The sequence below is a fragment of the Tinamus guttatus genome, unplaced genomic scaffold, assembly GCF_059628265.1.
Source record: "Tinamus guttatus ecotype Peru unplaced genomic scaffold, ASM5962826v1 Tinamus_guttatus_pri_ptg000246l, whole genome shotgun sequence".
NCBI lineage: Eukaryota > Metazoa > Chordata > Aves > Tinamiformes > Tinamidae > Tinamus > Tinamus guttatus.
In genome coordinates, this window is record NW_028288780.1 from 1,688,748 (window position 1) to 1,707,672 (window position 18,925).

At 45.4% G+C, this 18,925-nt stretch overlaps 1 protein-coding gene across 1 annotated transcript in view; it reads right to left on the minus strand.

Moving 5' to 3' along the window:
- Positions 1-3,966: 3,966 nt before the first annotated feature.
- LOC104565450 (protein NDNF) overlaps positions 3,967-18,925 on the minus strand; it is a 35,584-nt gene continuing 20,625 nt past the window's right edge. Inside the window, exons 3-5 of the mRNA XM_088526472.1 lie at positions 15,018-15,190; positions 5,991-6,124; positions 3,967-5,341 (exon numbers count right to left, since the gene is read on the minus strand). Coding sequence (XP_088382598.1) covers positions 3,990-5,341; positions 5,991-6,124; positions 15,018-15,190 — 1,659 coding nt within the window. The 3' untranslated portion in view covers positions 3,967-3,989. The remainder of the gene's footprint in view (positions 5,342-5,990; positions 6,125-15,017; positions 15,191-18,925) is intronic.

Consider the following 18,925-nt stretch of genomic DNA (forward strand, 5'->3'; position numbering starts at 1 on the left):
GTTGTAACAAAAATGAGAATGGGAACAGTGTACACACATGTGCACAAACATATCTGCTCTATTCCTTTGAAAGCAAGGAGTGAGTTGAATTCCAGTCCAGCACCTGGGGCCAGAATAACGAGACTATTTTTAACATGTAGCTTAAACTGGAAGCAAGTCCTCAGAGTGGGAAAGCGTTAGCCAAAATACATGTGTATTTTGCTCAAAGCTGTAACTGCATCTGTGATGAATTTGTAAGGAGATAGTCAAGAAATTGTTCCTTAGACTATCAGGCCTATGTGGAAGGGTAGTTACACTTCTCAGGAAATTTTTAATAATGGAGATAAATAGTAATGGTCAGTTAACTATAGTAAATGCAATTTTAGGGAGGAACAGTTAAATACAAGGGCAGGGGGAGGACAAAAGACTCTCAATATGTCAATATTAACTCTTAAATGTTGCCAGTCTTTGAATCCAGTGACAGGAATGCCTACCTGGGTAGCAGTATCTTTCCCTGTGTGTAACTTGGACAAACAGTTATTGCTGTCTGAGTAACACTTCAGTTTTTAGCAACAGCAGTTGCATGAAGTATTGGAAAGCTGTCCTGAAGAACCCCTTGCTGTACTGATTTGTGCCTTACAGGTCTATGCTTGATTATTTTGCTGTTCTAGACTCCTGTTTCCCTTTTTGAGATTCCAAACGGTGGTTTGTGAGACTGAGCCCTCCCCTGTGGTACGAAGCCTGTTCAATGTTCCCTGCCCTTGCTGTTTCTCAGTGCCCCTTTGCCCCCCTTCCCGTGTGGAGTGGTGACTTAGCGGTGGGGCAGTACTGTAAGAATGCTGGGAAGCAATGCATGGCCTCAGACTTGAATCTTGGCCATGATGAGCCTTGAGATGCCGTGGCTGGAAACACCCAAAAGCTGAGACCAACCATTGAACATTAGGACAAATGTCTTGGCCTGATAAATCCATTGAGGACTTGTCATCCACAAAAGCAAACCATTTCTCTTGAAATCTTCTCCTTGGAAGTATGTGTGTTTGTGCACTCCCTACATGGATCAGGCTTGAAGAGGACTGAGAGCAGAAGCTAAGCTTTGGGGACAGCTTAGGACAGGTTGGACCGAAGGAACTGAGCTTATTTAGAAATATAGATGGAAAGGCTGAACAGAAGGCATCAAGGAAAGAAAGGAAACAAATGTGACTTGGGAAAGGTTTAGGACTGGACTGAAATACCTGACTGCTCATCAAATGGAAGGGAGAGAAGATGGCAAGGTGCAAACAGTTTTGAAAGGGAAAGAAGGGCTTCTGAGTGATAAGAAGCTCTGCAGCCAGCAGTGGGCAGGAGCAGCAAAAAGGCCAGTGATTTAGATTTAGCACACACTCTTTATTTTGGTTATGATAAACCTCAGATACCTCACTGTTAAGACAGCAATTAATAAAGTGACACCTGGCTTTAAAAAACAGCATGCCCAAGAGCTGCCTCATAAACAAGGTTTGGGCACGAGTGACCTGACAGAGTTTTGCTGTCTAGTGCACAGAGGGGAATCGCAGCGTGAAGACCAGTGGAGAGGAACGTTCCTGCTGCTCCTGGCTTCCCGGCTGGAGACCGTGGCCCGCTCCACACGGAAGCGAAGGGCTGCTGCCTTGAGGGCAGGTTGCTTGCTCTGTGATTAGATGAGATGGGTTTTGACAGAACATCATGTTCTGTTTAACAGCCAAACTCCTGTGCACAGGGCCCTTTCCTAAAGGAACAGGAGAATCCTGTTGGGTCTTTTCAAAGCTCCTCCAAAATCCTTGCTGACCCCCAGACCTCACAGTCTTGCCTCCCGATCCTGACCGGTTTTTACTGCCACCACTTTGTGCTGCGGTCCTTGCTCATGTGTCCCCTCCTCCTGCACTGCTGGTCTTCCACCCCTTCCCTCACGAGGCCTCTTGAGGAGTAACTGGTAGCTCATGCGGGAAGGCTTCAGCTGCCTCTGTTCTGAAGGGTGCTCTCCATAGAAGTTCTGGTATCAGGCAGGGTAGAAATGTGCCTTCCTCCTTCAAGTGACATTTTGTGATGTTTGTATATAAAGAGCAAAACCAACAGTTGATGTTCTGACAGGCTAAGGGCAGAGGATTAACAGTGTATTGTAGCTGCAGTCACATAGATCTTCCTGTTCCTCCTCTGTTGTTATTATTCTGGTTGTTATTGCAGTCATTTGTAGGGTATCCAAGCAAGTTCATCCAGAATATAAATGCCCCAAATTAGAGGCAGATAGAAGAAAACATTAAGTTTTCCAAGTGGACGTGACCTCTGTTGCTGTAAGCAGGGTCATCCTCTTTGAGCTCCAGTTATTTTTGGCAGGAGCAGAGTGCAGAGAAGGCCTGCTCTGGACAGAGTGCGATGCGGCTGCCAGCCCTGCAATTAGCCCGAAGGCTGCTGGGCTGAGGGGAGGTCACGCAGCTCGTGGCTTCTGCCGGGCCCTGCGCTCGGTGCCGGCTGCGCCCGCAGGAATGCAGGGCCTCGCCGGGGCCGGGGAGCTGAGCCCGCGCCAAGGCCCGAGCCGCTCTGCTGTGACCAACGCGTCTCCTGATGCGCAGGATGCGCCGCGGAGGGGCCGCGAAGCTGCTCCTGTAGCTCAGTGCTGTAACGTTGGAGCGGGACTGTGCCTTCCTCTGGGTGTAGGAAATGCTCAGCACAGAGGGATCCGAGTCCTTAGAGGTGCCTCCAAACATGCTTGGAGGTAATAATTACTAAAAGTAAGCTGAAACCTTCATGATCCTGCACTGCAAATAAACTGTGATGTATAATAGTGGAATTAATAATCTACATCTTTGCTTAATGTAATTGCAGAGAAGAATTACAGCAGGTCAGATTTCCCTGGCAACCTCTGCCTCATATAATCTATCACATCTCTGTATATGTAAATTCCAAACCTGCCAAGAGCCTGTGTTGTAAAGTCTTTTCTGTTGATAATTGAAATTGAACATAAGTTTTGATGAAGACTTTTAATCTTCTCAATTTTCCTGCCTTTTCTCTTTTGTCATCTAAAAAGGTAATCAAGGAAATCAAGAAACAAACATGTTTGACAAGCTTTTTACTACAAGTATTTCTCTCTCCATTTAATAAGAAAATCACATTTACTTTTTCCTAAGGTAACACATCCATTGATATAGGCTGGACTAAGGATGTAAAGAGTGAGTTTATTACACTTGGGAATCACACAGGGATAGACACGGGGTTGATCTCAGATACCAGGGAGGAACAACCCTCTCTGCCATGCCAGGATTCATAACTCAAACGTTTCCTCAAAGGGCAGAACCAGAGGGCTGAGTTCATATACACCTGCAGCTGAACCTGAGTGGGATCCAGAAGCAGCTGCTGACTTGAACTCTGTCTATCTCTCACCAAGAATGGTTTGTAGGACTGAGAGCAAAGCAAACTTACAGGTTATAGGGGAAGGAGTATCTGAGCCTGTTTTATTCAAGCTGTACCAGGCTGACACCAGTTCTACAGGTTTTTTGTTTGTTTGTTTTCTTACCTGCAAACTGTTAATGTACCAGGGAAATCCAGCTTGACTTATGGGGTCTCTAAGTTCCTCTTTAGCTGATGGAGTTACACAAAGTGGAAAACTCTTTGGGACTCTAAAATAATGATGTGTGCTCTTTGGGTTGTATTTCCCATCACTTCTGTATTGGATTTCTCATATATTTTTAGGTAACCACTTGATTTCTCATGAGTCCCATTGTGGGTACTTTATCATTGTGTTCATGGGCTTTTCACAGCTGTTTTTGATGTCTGAATGGAACAGCTGAGAGAATCTTATACAGGAGAGATGCAAATATAAGCATAATGATCTCAACTAAGACAACTAAGATGACAACTATGATGATGCCTCTCCAGAATGTCACAGCTTTAGAATTTTTTTATGCCTCAGCATATTTTAAGATGTATAGCTGAGACATGGATTTGGCATAGGTTTTGATTTTATTCTTTATTCTCACTACAAATCATCTCTTGAAGAACCTTCAACACTTTTTCCTGGTCTTTACAACTTTGCTGTAATACCTGATAGGGATACCAGATGGCCCCATGAGATAAACATCAAACAAGTAAAGTGTCCCTGCATCCAGCCCCTTGATGGTCTCTGTGGTGACGGCTCGCTGGAGGTTTATGTCGTGGAAATACTTGCACAGCACTTTCTCAGCCCTGTGCCGAGACTCGGGTCCGGCGCACCGGTCTGCACTCTGCAGTTCCGTCCACACTTGGTCCTCTTCAATCCTTTTCTTGTACACGCAGTATTTGCTCTCCTCTTGTGTTCCTAACCAGGCGATGGTGACAGAGTTGCAGGTCCTTAGTTTACTGAAGGACTTGATTTTTAAGCTGTCTGGCAAAAGTGGAAATAAGGGCTTGTGGAAATGGGAGGACACCTGAACTTTCACTGAAGAATTAGACTGTTCTGTGGACCTCAGCTGAACCAAATATGTGTCCAGTAGATTTCCTTTCAGTGAAAAATACCTCAGTCCTGAAATGTTTTCTGATGCCACTGTTTTGCCATTCTTTGTTATGTGAACCTGTACTTGGCCACGGCATGACTGAAAGGTGAACTGGATCCTCTTGTGCCTCGCCTGGTACTGCAGGCTGTACACTTTCTGCTTTTTCCCATCCAGGACCACCTGAATCACCTTCCCATCTTTCAACTCGGTCAGCTTTGGCTCAGGTTCTTCCAGCGTTCTTGCAAACGTCCCGGTGTAAGCAGCACTGGCGTTTGTGAGGAGGTTGACGACAAAAACATCAAAGTAGTACTGAGTGCTGGCACTGAGACTGGGCACTGTGTAAGTGTTCTTGGTGCCCACACATATCTGCCTGACTTCCCCACTACTCGCTCTGTTGATGATGCTCAGTTCACTGTTGGACAAGATCATGACCTGCTGGGGTTCCAGCAGGTACGGGGAAAGAGACAAAGCCAACATAGGTGGCACCTTCATTCCAGAGGACCTGATTGCGGTCTCAGCAGCACACAAGCTCTTGTAGTTGTGTTTTTCATTAACTAGAAGACAGTACTGGATGTTTTCTCTATGTTGCAAGACGGAGGGACTGTGTTTCCAAGCTAAAGTTACTGTTGTATGGCCAATGCCAATAATATCTATACGTGGATCCAGCGGAAGTTCTGGATAGAGGTGGCCAGATGTTGTGTCAGTCGTTAGGTACACGGTTATATGTGTATCTCGCTCAGTGGATAAGAACTCTAACATGTAAAGAGCAGAATAGTAGGACATACCCACATAGGTTTCTACAGAATTTCCTTTATAGTTAAAAATTGTGGACGCTGTGCTTGGAGCCTTCTGAGATTTTGCAATCTCTTGGGTGTCATGATCACCTGCAAGTAAAGAGGAAACTTGTAACTTTTGTTTCAACGGGCCTTAAATACAGCACATCACTTAGGTTTTATTGTTTGTATGTCAGGGAATATCCACTTTTCCTTCCTGAAAATAATAATTATATCTAAAATTTCTTTTTGTATTGACAATTCATTTAAAGAAAATCTGAGCAGCTTTCCTCAGGAAGAAAGTGGGTTTTACACTACACATGGAGATCCGGTGTACAAGCAGTCTATCTTCCAGTGTGATAACACTACTACTCTCATTTCAGCTTTGTCCCAAGAGATTCGACAAGATTGCAGAAGGGAGACTGGGTCATTACTGACACTTAATAAATCTCATCCATGTTTGTGGGAACCCAAAGACCTCCTGTTACTAAATGTTACCCTGAGTTTTTTGACTTTGACGTGTAATCCTGAATTTAGTTGAGTTGATGGCAAAATCCACCACCACTTTTTTGTTTCCCCCCCCTCCCCCCCCAAACCAGAAATTCAGCTATGGAGACGGGGGTCATATTAAGCCTGTGGCCAGGTTTGCTGGAGAGGGGAACATGAAAAGTTTAACCTTGTGGAGAGCTTCCTTTAACACAAGTCCTTATGAATAACTTGGTTTTTCTCCATCCCTGCTCAAGCAGACCGAAGGTCTTACCATGTGCTGCTTTTCCAAGGAAGCTGGCAGCCGCCTTGTGCCTGAGTATGCTCCATTCGATGGGAACGTCGCAGGGGGTCACTGTTATTGTGAAAGGTGCGGGGGCTCTGCCTTCCTCCAGAACAAAATAGTATCTGTAAGTATGGGGTGAAAAGAGAGCAAAAGGATATTAATTTCTTCTGGGGACTCCTAGTCCCTGGCTGTTCTGATGTGGTTCACTCCACTAGGTAAAAAGTGACAGCTCCCTGTCCAGGTGCATTAATATAGCATGACAGTGGAAGCTGGAAATTGTCAGTTATAGGAAGAGCAGCTTATTTCTAATCCACAAATGTTCAGTGGAAGTTTTATCCATTTACCTTAGGTAAAAGTTTTACCTATTTACTGTAGTTTTAACACACCTTAGGTGAATATCAGGGCTTTAATATCTCACTTGTTGCCCTGTTACTTTGCATGATGAATGTGGTAAACTGACTACCTTCTGGATAGCCACTCACCAGCTAACTCTGGAGAATTGGGTACAATTTACCAGACTTTCCTGAGTGGGGTTCAGTGAATGCCATAAAAGCATATCTCCCGCCATATATACCTGCATATCTAGCTCTTCACGTGTGTAAGATGACATGGATAGAACAGGATAGCTTTATCCAGCCCTGAGGGGCCGTGGGTGTCTGGCAGTTTGAGCCAGGTGAGCTCCACCACGTTGGCTTTCGTGACGGAGGCTGCAGCACAGCAGCAAAGGGCCATCAGTCTGTTCAGTCACTGATTCTTGCTGGTTTACAGCAGAGCCCAGCCTCCTGCCTCACCCCTGTGCTCTTCTACTTCTGCCTTCTCCTGCTGTTTCAGTACATAAGCCCTATGCAACCACAGAAATGTTCAGACTTGGTCAGCTCGCTCTGCTGTTAAACAGAGGGAATTTCAGGGTTTTGCTCCTTGGTGAGACAAGTGTGTTCATTATGGCTAGACTATGTCATCCTTGAGGTCAGGGTGGAGCTGCTGGGCCATGGAGCCTTCACCTTCCTTGAGCAGTTCCCCATGTTCAAGTGCTCACCCTTATAACTGAAGCCGGAACTTATCATCTCCTGTTTTCCTAGTTGGGTAACTCTGAGGTTCTTCAGATTCTTGCTTGTCTAAACTGAAGGGTTTTTTGCTCCCTAATTGAACTCCTACTGTTATGCTACAAGAATAGAGCAAAATTTATATTTATATATATAACTTAGTTTTCCCAAACTCAATTCCCTTTAACTAGGAGAGCTCCTAGTTTAGATCTTTTGAGCCTTCCCATATTATATAACATGTGCCATGTTCCAGTTTGTTTCTGTGCAATGCATGCTAGGTCTGGACCATCTGGCTCACTCTCTGCTCTGTGCCTGTTCTGTTCTGCTGGGGTACATGTCTAAATCTGTACATGTTGGTTGCTGTCCAAAGAGGATCCCAACTAAACCACTTGAACTGTATCACTTCCCAAACGGTCAGTCAGGCTTTGATTCCTAATGTGAAACACAGCAATAAAATACAGGCCACCTCTATATCTAGCTTTGACCTCTATATCTAACTTTGCAGAGCTTTGGGTGAAGCAAAGAATCCTTAGAATTTCTGTGTGCGAAACATGGGCGCTAAAGCTTAGCAAGCTTTAGCACTATTGAATGAAAACAAGTTCAGGATGCTGTACGCTGTAAGCTTTTTGGATAAGAAAAGATATGAAGTCTGTGCATGTATCCAACCAGTCTGGGCAGCTAGTCTGCCAGGGAAAATCCCTGTGTTTTTCAGTGAATGCAGCTAGGCCCACGTGCCTCTGCAGCTGTGAAGCCTGGCTCTGCATACAACGCAAACGTGGGCTGTTGGAGCCCACCAGCTCCCTGTCAGCCCTCCTGCTGCCCTCCAAGGAACACCCAGGAAGCCGGCTGAAATGCCGAGGTGAATCCGAGAGGGGTGTCCCAGGGCAACATAATGACAGCCCCTAACATAGGGGGAAGCCTGAGCTGCAAACAGGACACAGTTCATCTCGGCACATCCAGCGACTTCAGAGCGGATCTTGGCTTTGTGCTGGTAGCTTGGGTTACCACTGTCAGAGGGATGGAGCTGAGAGTGGCAGGGAGCCATTTGCTCTTACCTTTTAGGTATATCCTTCAGCAGGTGAACTGTAGTTTCCTTGCCATCAGCAAGGATCAGGGAATGGTAGAAGTTGAAGAGATCACTCCTGAAAGTACTGGTGGGTGCTCTTATGGCATGGCACAGACCGACAGCCATGAGGAGACGGAGGGGCAGATAAAACCAGGCCCAGGACATCTTCAGCACTTCAAAGTGAGGTGATAGAAGTGAGCAAAAACTGCCAATTCTAAGGAGAAAATAATAAATAACAGTCCCTTTCTGTGTCTTTTGTGGTATTTATCATAATCGTAACAAGCCAGGCACTTGAGCAGTGCCAGTCTGCATCTTGCTAAATTGCTTAAAATTCATGGAGGAATGTTTTTGTCTCAGCAAATATCTCTGCAAAGATTAATGTCAAACTGCTGCAGTCTGTTAATCTTTATAAAATCAACATAGCCAAGTACAATAGGATGAAACAATTCTGAAAAATTAACTACTGCTGACAAAATGAGTGGGGAGTTATATGAAATATTTTTCCTTGTATCTAGTGTTCATTTCTTAATTTTAAAGCCTGTCTTATTCTCAGTTATCTGCCACTTTCCAACTCACATGAGGTCAGTATATTCCTAACACTATATTTGCTATTCTATCAGAGATCACTAATTGTTATTTGTGCACAGATTGTAAATCCATCATGACTACAGGTATGTGTAACAAATTCTATCTAGATAGATTCCTCAGAGCGGGTAAATACCATCGGATGAAAAATGCAAGATACGGGGCAAGAACCCCTAAACCTACACTTCCTGTAGCAGATTTTAAGCTCTTTGTGTAGTCATCTGGAGGAAGGTTATGTTATTGTATAAATCTGGATAAATCCTTATGAAATCTTGTATCACCTATCGCTTTTATACTTGCAGCATTTCCAACCCCTCTCAGCCTTTGCCCTCACTGGAGCTCTTAGAGCTCTGTAGTAGTTGCTGTTGCCAGAGATTACCAAAATCTTGCATGTCCCCTCACCCTGTTGCCAAAGGGCTTTATTATCAGTTTAGTATCTGTGAAAGAAATGTATGCAGCTCAGGCAATTCAAAAAATCATCTCTGAAAATGCTGTTATTACTTAAGCTGTGCTGGGTATATTATACAGGGCTATAAAGATGGAAGGATCCAGTTGGGATAAAAAATTTTGATAGTACCTATTACGTGAAATTATTCATCCTTTATCCTTCCAGCTTTTTCTGTGTGCCACATCCTGCTTTAAAAGGTGAGGAAAGTGCAGAAATGGAAGGGGCGTAAGGAGAGGAAAAGGGAATCAACCTTTAAAACGGTTACCAGCTGTATTTGAAGGATTTAGAAAGTGGAGGGAGCTCTGTAAGCAGCCCTTTGCGGGGAGAAAAACAGTTCATTGCATCTTACAAGCAGTCAGAAGGAGCAAAGGTCCTGGTTCATCTGCTTCCTGGCTGGTGATGGGCGAGAGCAGGCAGGACAAATGTGCAGCCCGTCCTCTCCTCGCCGTCCCGGCAGACGGGCAGCTCGCGGGCAGGCAGAAAGCAGAGCTGCTGCCCCTTGCCTTTGGTCTTCCTGTACGAGAGGACCAGCGCTTTGTAAATCCATTTGAAATCTGTGCGTTTACACACAATATTGGATGCCTCTGTAGATTCTGGCATATAAAACCTGTTTTCATCAGTGTTTCCCAAAGTAACACACATTGCTTAGTACAAGAGAGATTGTTAGGAAAATTAGCACCACCAGATCATCTGAATATTCAATTTAACATCCTAATCAAGTCATGATTACTCCCTCCCTTTCTTTTTTCAATGGTTTTATAATATTTTTAGCATCTGTCTGAATACAAGAATAAACCACCATGCTAGCAAATCAAAAGAACAGTTCAAAAGATGATTATCCTATCAATTTAAGTATTAATATTCTTATAATACAGCTTCCATATGACTCGGAGTCTTCTCTGGCACTGTCATTCTTTAGTCTAACAACAGTTTACAGATTCAACATATAATTCCAAAGTATTTTGCTTTACCTTTGCCAGTGGAATCTGAGTCGCTCTGCACTTCGTAGAGAGTTGTGTGTTTTGTTCGTTTGTTTTTAATAAACTTTCTGCAGCTTAAATGGCAGGATCCTGCAAACCACACTGATGCCACAGCTCGGCTTTTCTTGTCGAGGAGCACAAACAAACCAAGCGACCAACCAACCTCTAATCAGCTTATCCCAAAGAGAGCATCATCCTCAAGGCTGATTTCTCTCAGTTACACAGCATGCTCTCAGATGCTTGAAATATGCTACATAAAAATGCTCTGCTTACCTCTTCTGTTCCAGGCCAGATGATCCCCAGATCGTTCGTTCTTTGCTGAAAAAGTGTAAAATAAAACAACATAGACTTTTCAGATCTCTGTAGACAGATGAAAACCAAAACTGCGCAACCAGTTTAGCAGGACAGAACTCATTTTTCCATATGGCTCCTGAGCAGACATAGTAACTAAAACCCTTGCAGTCTTTCAAGAAAAGGAGAAGAAATAAAGGAGTTCTGGTATGTTGTTGGGCTGTTTCTTATAGGGCTTATTTTAAACTTGTTTCATTTTGAAGTCTTCAAGGTTCTAATTCTTGCTCTTTGAGTTCTAGAATTCCCTCTGGCGGGCTGGAAAGCGCATTCCTGTGTTCTTCCTCCAGACAGCAAGACTTTATTCCCTGCACAGAGTGTCAGCCAGGCTGTTAGAGCAGCCTAATCCCAGTGGTGGCTGGCCAGAGAGCAGGTCTTTGACAGAAATGCACAGCAAGGAGGAGGGGGTGAGACGGAGAGTGAGCAAACACAGTTAACCCTTGTTAGTCCCTAATACTAGGCAGCCAAGGGCACCGCAATTTCCTCCGGAAAATTAGTTTTGCATTAGCAGCTTGATGGCCCTTCACTGGAATGTACAATCTCTTTGCCTTGGAGAAATTTCTTCTTGTTTCAGGTGTACTGTGTTTCACTATGTTTTTTTTATGACCCAACAGGTGCTGACTGGCTCCTTAAAGGGAAGAGAGAGGAGTTATAAGGGAAGGAATACCCTCAATTTTTAAAGCAGACGTTAGCAAACCTTTGAAGACTGACAAGAATTTACTGAATAGAGCTGCATGCGCTCCTAGGCAGGCAGTTTGCTGTGAGCAAAGAGAGAAGATAGGGGGGAGACTAGGCCTTCTGTTTTTAAATAAAACCTCTTGATTAGTGTTTGAGGAGAGTGGCTTTTTCTGTAACCCCTTGCTGCCATTCTGGATTTAAAGATGCTATCATTTAAGCTTCCCCGAGACTGGAAATTTGCTAAGGAGGGAGATGGACAAGGTGGGAATAGAAAGAGGCTTCAATAGATTCTGCTTAGCAGAGTCTTAAGAAGATGCGAGTTGACTCATCAGATGAGGTGTATCAAGAACGCCCTGAAAGAAGGACATGAGAGAAAGGACAGGAGAGTAAAGGAATTTTTGCTGCTAAATAGCAAGGTTGTAGGGCAGGGCTCAGGAGCAGACATGTCACTGATTTCTGGTAAAATTGCTAGTAAATATTAAAGTGGTAGACATGTTTATTATAGGAGTAATGGAGTTGCTATCTCATCATCCCATTCCTTCCCGTTGCCAACAAGACAAGCCACTCCCGTGGCAGAATTCAGCTTGTCGGGAAGCCAGTGGGAGTCTTCCTAAGGAAAGGAACCTTCCATCTCCTGCTGAGTAATATGAACGGGACAGCAGATTAATGAGATGGACTGTATGGTTAAGTATGGAAGTAGTCCAGTTCCTCTCACGGCTGCTTCTTATGTACCTCCCATATGTATTTGCTTACACGCTTTGCTGGAGCAGGATCTGTGCGGGTAGATTGAGAAGTTCACTGGAGCAGCATGGAAGGAAAAAGGTATTCTCAATTGAGAAAGCTAAGAGCTAAATTCGTGACTCATAAGCTTGGCTGAACTCAGTGGAGTTACAGCAGGGATAAATCAGACCAACAATTTGCGCTAAAGTGGATATGAGAGTCTTCCCGCCTAGAAGAGTGCAGTCTACAACCAGCAAGCTCTGGTGCCTCTCTGAGCTGAATGAGTGACTTAAAGAAGCTGTTCAAGAGATTCTGCTTTTGTTCGGAGCCCTGCTGGAGCACCAGCACCTTCTGGAAATAGCAGAGGTGGCCACCTTTCACAGAGTCTTGGCTTATACGCTTATGTATTAGCTCTTTTGAAAGATAAGTCACACTGAAAATGAAGAAGCTCTGTTGAAATTTCAGCAAGAAGTCACAGTTCCACCTTGATGCTCTCCAGGGAGCTTCAGAGGTGCATTTCCTGGACCTGCATCCCTGTTTCCATATTCTGATGAAGGAGCTTGCACATTTGAGAAGCTTCCCGTGGCCCTGGACGCCTGTCCCCCCGCACCTCCTGCCCGCGCGCCTGCTCCCGCTTTGGGGGTATCCCTGCAGCAGGGCCGCTCGCGGCACGGCCCCCTGTGCAGGCTTCAGCCTGCCAGCACCACGCAAAAACAGCCCCACGTTTCTGTTTCTGAAGAGGCCACCTACCTCTGCGATGGCCAGGTCACCTTGATCAGGGAGCAGCAGATGTGCGAAGAGCTAAGAGAGCTCTAGCCCCCCTGCAACTGTACGGTGAGAGCCTCGGCAGAGCGGCAGCAGGACTGCACCGACTGCCCAGCTGGACGAGGGCCTGGCTGTAACCAGGCGATAACCCAAACACAGACGGCTTTGCTGCGCCCCCAGCCCTGCCCGAGGAGTTCTGTTCCATGAAACTCTGTAAGCACATTAAAAATGCATGGGGAAATAGAAATCCAGTGTTTCAGTTATGAGAGTAATGCGCTCTCCCTCACACATACGCACATCCTGCAAACAACTGAGCTGAAATTGTTAGTCTGTGGCTCTCAACCACCTACCAGCTTGCAAGGTATTTTCTTAGCTAATTAGCAGTTACAAAGTGTGTTCCTTGAAGCCTGAGCAGGAGTAATTTTGGATGTCTGACGTTGCTCAATATGTGCTGTATCACATCTGCAGGGGAATCACAGTATTCAAGCCCATCTTGCATCTTCCATGGCTGCGAGTTAGAATCTATTCCTCTTGGCAACAGAATCCAATTTCTAACTGGTTTTAATGGTATGGAAAGGGGGTATAAATTCTGGTAAAAATCCCCTCCCAACCATAGAATTAATATTTGATAGCTACTGGAACCTAATACGTCTTTGAGAAGCTAACACGGTTCTAGTTAATGTTACTGCTCAGAAATATCTTCTAAGACACACAGCTGAGATCCAGAAAGAAACACGCTTGGTTTTACAGATGTGACAGAGAAGCCCGAGAAAAAGTCCATAGTCTAAAACCTCCCAAGGCTCCGGCAGTGGGGCAGCTGTTCCCGAGCCTTGCGCTTTTGGTCAGACTGGGGCTGGGTACAAGCGCTCAGGGCTGTCTGGTGAGAAGAGCGCTACTCTGTTCACATCCAGAGGCATTAAGAAGCGGTAGAGGCAGAATTACAAATAAGTCAAAAACAGACTTTGAACATTCCCGCAGTGATCGTCCAAGTGAAGTACAAAGGAATGGGTCATTCTGAAAGCCACTGACTTATCTTGGGATTACATAGTCATTTTGTAGAGTAAAAGCTAGTGGCTTTTTACATTTTGGCTCCATTGTCCCCATTTTGGCATATCTACACTGAAAAGTTCTCTATGGAGTTACATAGCGCTGACTGCTACGTCTGCTAACTGCAGATGAACAGAGGGTGTTTTTGTGTAGCCATCCGTTTCCTGAGGAAGAGATGGTGATGCTTGATTTTTTTTTTTTCTTCTGATCATGTTGAAACTAAAGACAGTCCTGAAGGGTCTTTTCATAAGTGATCATCTAAAGGCTATGGACATGATTACCCCTCTCCTTTTTCTTAACTCTGTATTTTTGCAGTTACTCAGGGAAGTCCAATGATAAAAAACAGATAGAATGTAGGGGAGGATTCTGTGCAAAGCTCTGATCTTATAGGTTATAGGAGATTGCTTCTGAGAATTACTGCATCTAATTTAATGGCAAAAATCCATATTTTTATGACAGACTTTGTTCCTCCACAAGAGTAAATTCAGTGCAGCAGAAAAACATCCAAGTCCCCAGCCAGGATCCCATACTGTACTAACAGCTTCTTCATGAATTAAAGAGGAAAACATATTGAAGGTCTGAAGCTGCTATTTTCATTTCCTTTTGCTCTACCCCCAGGCTGTCAGGATTTTAAATTAAGTCCTGTTAAGAAAACGACTTAGAAAACACTTACAAAATTACCTTTAAACCATCAAAGCCGCATACCTGTTATTTTGGGCAGGTATAGCTTCACAATGAGAGGTTTTCAGATTAGCTAAAAGCTCTTGAGTATCTCAGTTGAAGAAGTCAAAAAAAAAAAAAAGGCATTGTCCGTAGTCAGTGCACCATTTTAATAAGGTAATCCTATATTTTGTTTTTAGCTACAGTGTTGCTTCTTTTACATACCAAAGGATTAAACTAACATAAATAGGACTAATCCACCATAGTGAACAAGGAACATCCGAGTGTTTTCTATGGCAGAGGTTCTCAAGTGCCAGGTTAACTCCTTTTAACGATGGGTTGGAGAGGAGCAGGGAATGCCAAGCAGCCAGGTTCTTGCTCTTAAGTCACACACGGGCCTGCTAAATTTCCCTCCTCTGGAGGGAGGGAAGTTCCCTGATCCTGCTCGTTTCTTAAAAACACTTTCAGTCTGACCAAGAAGCCTTTCACGTTGTAGGTCCTGGTTATCTGTGGAACATCTTGGGGTTCGGCGAGAGCGTCGTCCCTCACGTGTTCATGGGGATCTGCAGGTAACGGAGGTTTCCACCCGCCCGCGCTGGGCGGACGTTTGGAAGAGGGTGATTTTCGGGCCTTGTTTATCCCCACTGCCTGCAGCCTTGCTGCCGGGAGCGTTACCTGCGCTTTGCAGCTCTGACAGCACCAGCACCGCCAGCCTCGGCCTCGGCCGCGGTGGCGGGGAAGGAGTTAACCCCTGTCCTCTTTTCTGCGTTTGCTGGCGTGGAGTCTTTGGCATCCCATCTGTTCCAGGCGTTGTCCGTAATTCTTCCCAGCGTTCTCTGGGGAAGGCACTACAATACCCAGGAATTTTAACAATCCTAAACAGATTGGGGGCCACATATGGAGCAAAATGATTAGATTATAAGAAATCCAATCACATTTGCTGCCTCAGCCTTATATTTTTAAGCATTTGGGATCAGGCTTTCTGCTCAATTATGAATATTTTACGTGCAGCAGAGATAAAGTTATTATGTACATCTGTCCATCTTGTCCCCACAGGAAGAGTATCCATTTTAATGTTTGATTGGAGGAATTTCATGAATAAGTTAACATTACATCTAATAAAATCTGACGGTTTTGTTATAAATTAGCATAGTGAACCTACAGTTTATGATAGTCATAGATAGACTATGAAAGGGGAAAACAAAACATACTCAGGAATGTGTATACGGAAGGGGGAAAGTAGTCTCCATGCTTTGTTTATTCCGATTTTATTATCCTGTTCAACTAAGAAAAAAAAAATCGGGGTATTTCATGAAACAGCTTAACCATAAGAGTTTATTTTCTGTGAAACGACTTTAGCAAAATTTCTTTATTGAGCAAACCCCTCCAAACGTCAAGCATAAAATGAACAAGGAATCACGGAGCTCAGCCTGCAGCCGCCTCCGCCTGCCTCACTGCGACAGGGGACGTCCCCGGCGCGCCTCAGCTCACCCCGCAGAAATGAAGCCCTCTCTTCCGTCCCACCACACTGGCTGAGCACAGGGTTTGCTTTGCAGCGGTTCATGTGGGTGAGCGGAGTATCTCTGGTGTTTGAATGGGCTTCCCGGACGTTTAGCTGGGGTTGAAGATGGGAGAGGAGAATGGAGGTGGCCCAGGGCCTGTTTTCAGCTCCTTGATGGGGAGTTCCTCGTGGGCCCTACCCAGCCTGCTCCAAAAGAGAGCCTCAGCATGGAGCGTAGCCACAAATGTTCAGGTTCTCTGTGCTTTGGGTCACATTAAAGTGATCATTACATTGTAGCAATAACTAGAAGCTCAGCACAAGCCTCTTACCTATTTCTAAGGGATCTAAGATCCCACACAAACATTCCTATTCCCATTCCTTTACATCCGCCCCACCGAGCCTCTTGCTTTTGAGACCAGCAAAATATCGTTTTGCACAAGGCAGGGCCTGCCAGGCCAGGCCGGATAACCGGTGCTTCCAGACATGCATTAGCAGAGGGCTATGGGAGTGCCGCCTCCTCCGTGCCCTCCAGGCCTCCCTGCGGCCTGCTCTGCACTGCCTCTCTGTCACAGCCTCCTCTAGAGCCACAGTGCCCCTGTGGGCTGCGCCTTCCCCAGCGCATTCCTGGGCCCATGGGCCTGGCAAAGGTGCGCACAGCTGGGCAGGTCTGCAGGTCTTTGCAGATTGTAGAGCACTTTGTTAAGTGCTCATTTACACCCATTTACACAGCTTTTTGTCCAGGGACAAGCCTAAAAGGGGCCTTAGGAAGTCCTCCCGGTGGAAATACAGAGCTAGCAGGTCTGGTCCAGCTCCTTTCCTGCCCATAAACCAAAAGTTTTGCCTGGGGTGAATTTTCCACTTAGAAACGTTAATTATAAAAATTTCCTTGTTAATTCTTCTTATGACATCCTGGATAAGATGATTCAAGCCCTCGAGCACCCCCTTGACTGAAGGAAGCAGTCTGGAGGCTGCAGAAAGCAGGAACTGTTATCCTAGGACAGCCTCATAAGCACAGACCACTTTATCTTGTCTCATGCTTCGGTCTGCAGCAGAAGTCATAGCAGGACTTGGAAGATCTTTGCTGTAGCATAGCAGAACATGGTGATTAACAGAAACTAATTAGTAAACATTAGTAAGCTAATGCCTCAGGGTCTTCAAGAAGGTGTTTTTTTTTTTTTTTTAATATGGTTGTCTATATTTATAAGCTATTTTATAGACTCATGAATTTTTCACCCAGGAAGGATAAATGAGTGGCTAGAGAGCAGCTCAGAATAGGGATCATTTACACTTAAATTATAGATTGTGAACTTGAAGGATGACACTTTATGGTGCTTGGTAGCATTTCGTAGCAAAATGGAATGAATCCCTGCTTCTCTTCTGTGTCTGGCATAGCAGTAATGGCTTCACTTCCAGGCAGTTTCTGACAGCAGTGGCAGTGAGCGCGGCTCAACCCTTTGGTAAGAGAGGGCTCCTTTGCAATATTCTTCTCCACTCATTTTCCTTGTGCTCCCTCTTTCCTGTGGCAGGTGTTTGGCCCCCATGTCCTGTAGATTATGGGCTATCCATGGTCTGTGCTCAGTGGTGACTGTTCTAGCTCCGGAACCACCTGTCTTTATACCCCAGCAAGTAGGAGTCAAGCCCACTGTCACTCTTCCAAAGCATCCCAGGAGATTTCTATGGCACAAGGGGGACACTGTGGAAAACTAAGGCAGCTCTGGTGGGGCATTAATTCTGGAGAATTACTTGAGATATCAGGAGAGGGAGAAGGGATATTGCCCTTTCTATCCCTCTGTTGTATTTCAGTGAGGCCTCCATGGGCAAATCCCTGTCTCATGGGAGGCCTCTGGAGAGCCCTGCAATGGGACAGGAGGCGGTGATGGTGCTGCAAGCAGGACTGCGGGCGATGTGGGGGAATGCCAGCCTCTACTCAGTGCTTACAGGGACTGGGCTTGCGCTAGAGACAAAATCGGGCAAAGAAAGCACAACCACAAACACACGTGGGACTGATTTGGTATTCTCCCTTTGCTGACACAGCTGCTTACATGTCACACTCAGTTTGCCTTAAAATACCGTTTCTGACATGAGATTAGCTCTGGTGTTGTCCAGCATTTCAGATTTATTCCTGACACTGGCCTCATTTATTCTACACTTGGCCAGTGGCCCCTTCTTAGTGAGCCTTGTCCTTAGATTTCAGCGTGAAAGGGACTTTTGACACCTCTTTAGCACTTTGTATCAGTGTGCAGCTTTCCAGGAGCGGCTGCTGCCGCTGAGCTGGTCTCAGGAGCCAGGCCTGTAACTGGTGGCCTGGCCTGCTCACCCCTCTCACTGGCCTCCAAACTTACATAACCCGTTGCTCCCACAGATCACTCCAATACTGCAATATGAGGGAGGTGGGCTCACCAAGCCCGCCGTAGGGCAGGATGCTCACCGTAGGGACTTCAAGCCACCCTCTGTGCTCTTTTGTCCTGATGCTGCCCCAGCGTTCATGAGTCTCTGGGGACTCTGGTCATGCCAAAGCATTTCAGGCTGAAGTCTCCTCAAAGGTCTGAGGAGCAGGTTGTCAGAAAGAGCAATCATTAGATTTCTCTGAGCTCTCCTCCTTAGTCTGTGAGCTTCGGTGAACTTCAGTTGATGCCTTATTATTCTCTCCCTGCATGGAATTGTTCTTGGCTTGGTTCAGGCTTGATTTGAATCGCCGTCTGTCTAATATCAAGATGGATATTTAGAGTAAGTTACCTACTATTGTGGCATTGCCTGAGCCTCGGAGTCTGTAAATGGGTCTAAATTGTGTGTCAGTTCACATTTTTGATACTTTCCTTGAGCGGCAGTGAGAAACTGCTTTTTCTGGAGTTCACTAAATACAAAGCTGGCTACCCACCAGCGCAGCCTGTCCCGTGCAATTGCAAGTAAAGGCACGAGGTTTTCATAGCTCCTGCCCCGAGCACTTTCTACACTGAGCCATTCATGTCTGGGTGGTGTTTTCCTCTCAGGCTGCTGCAAACTCATTTTTCTGGCTGTCATATTTACACAAAATTCAGTAAGTGCGGGGGAGCTGAAGGCTGTGTCTGACCGTTAGCATTAG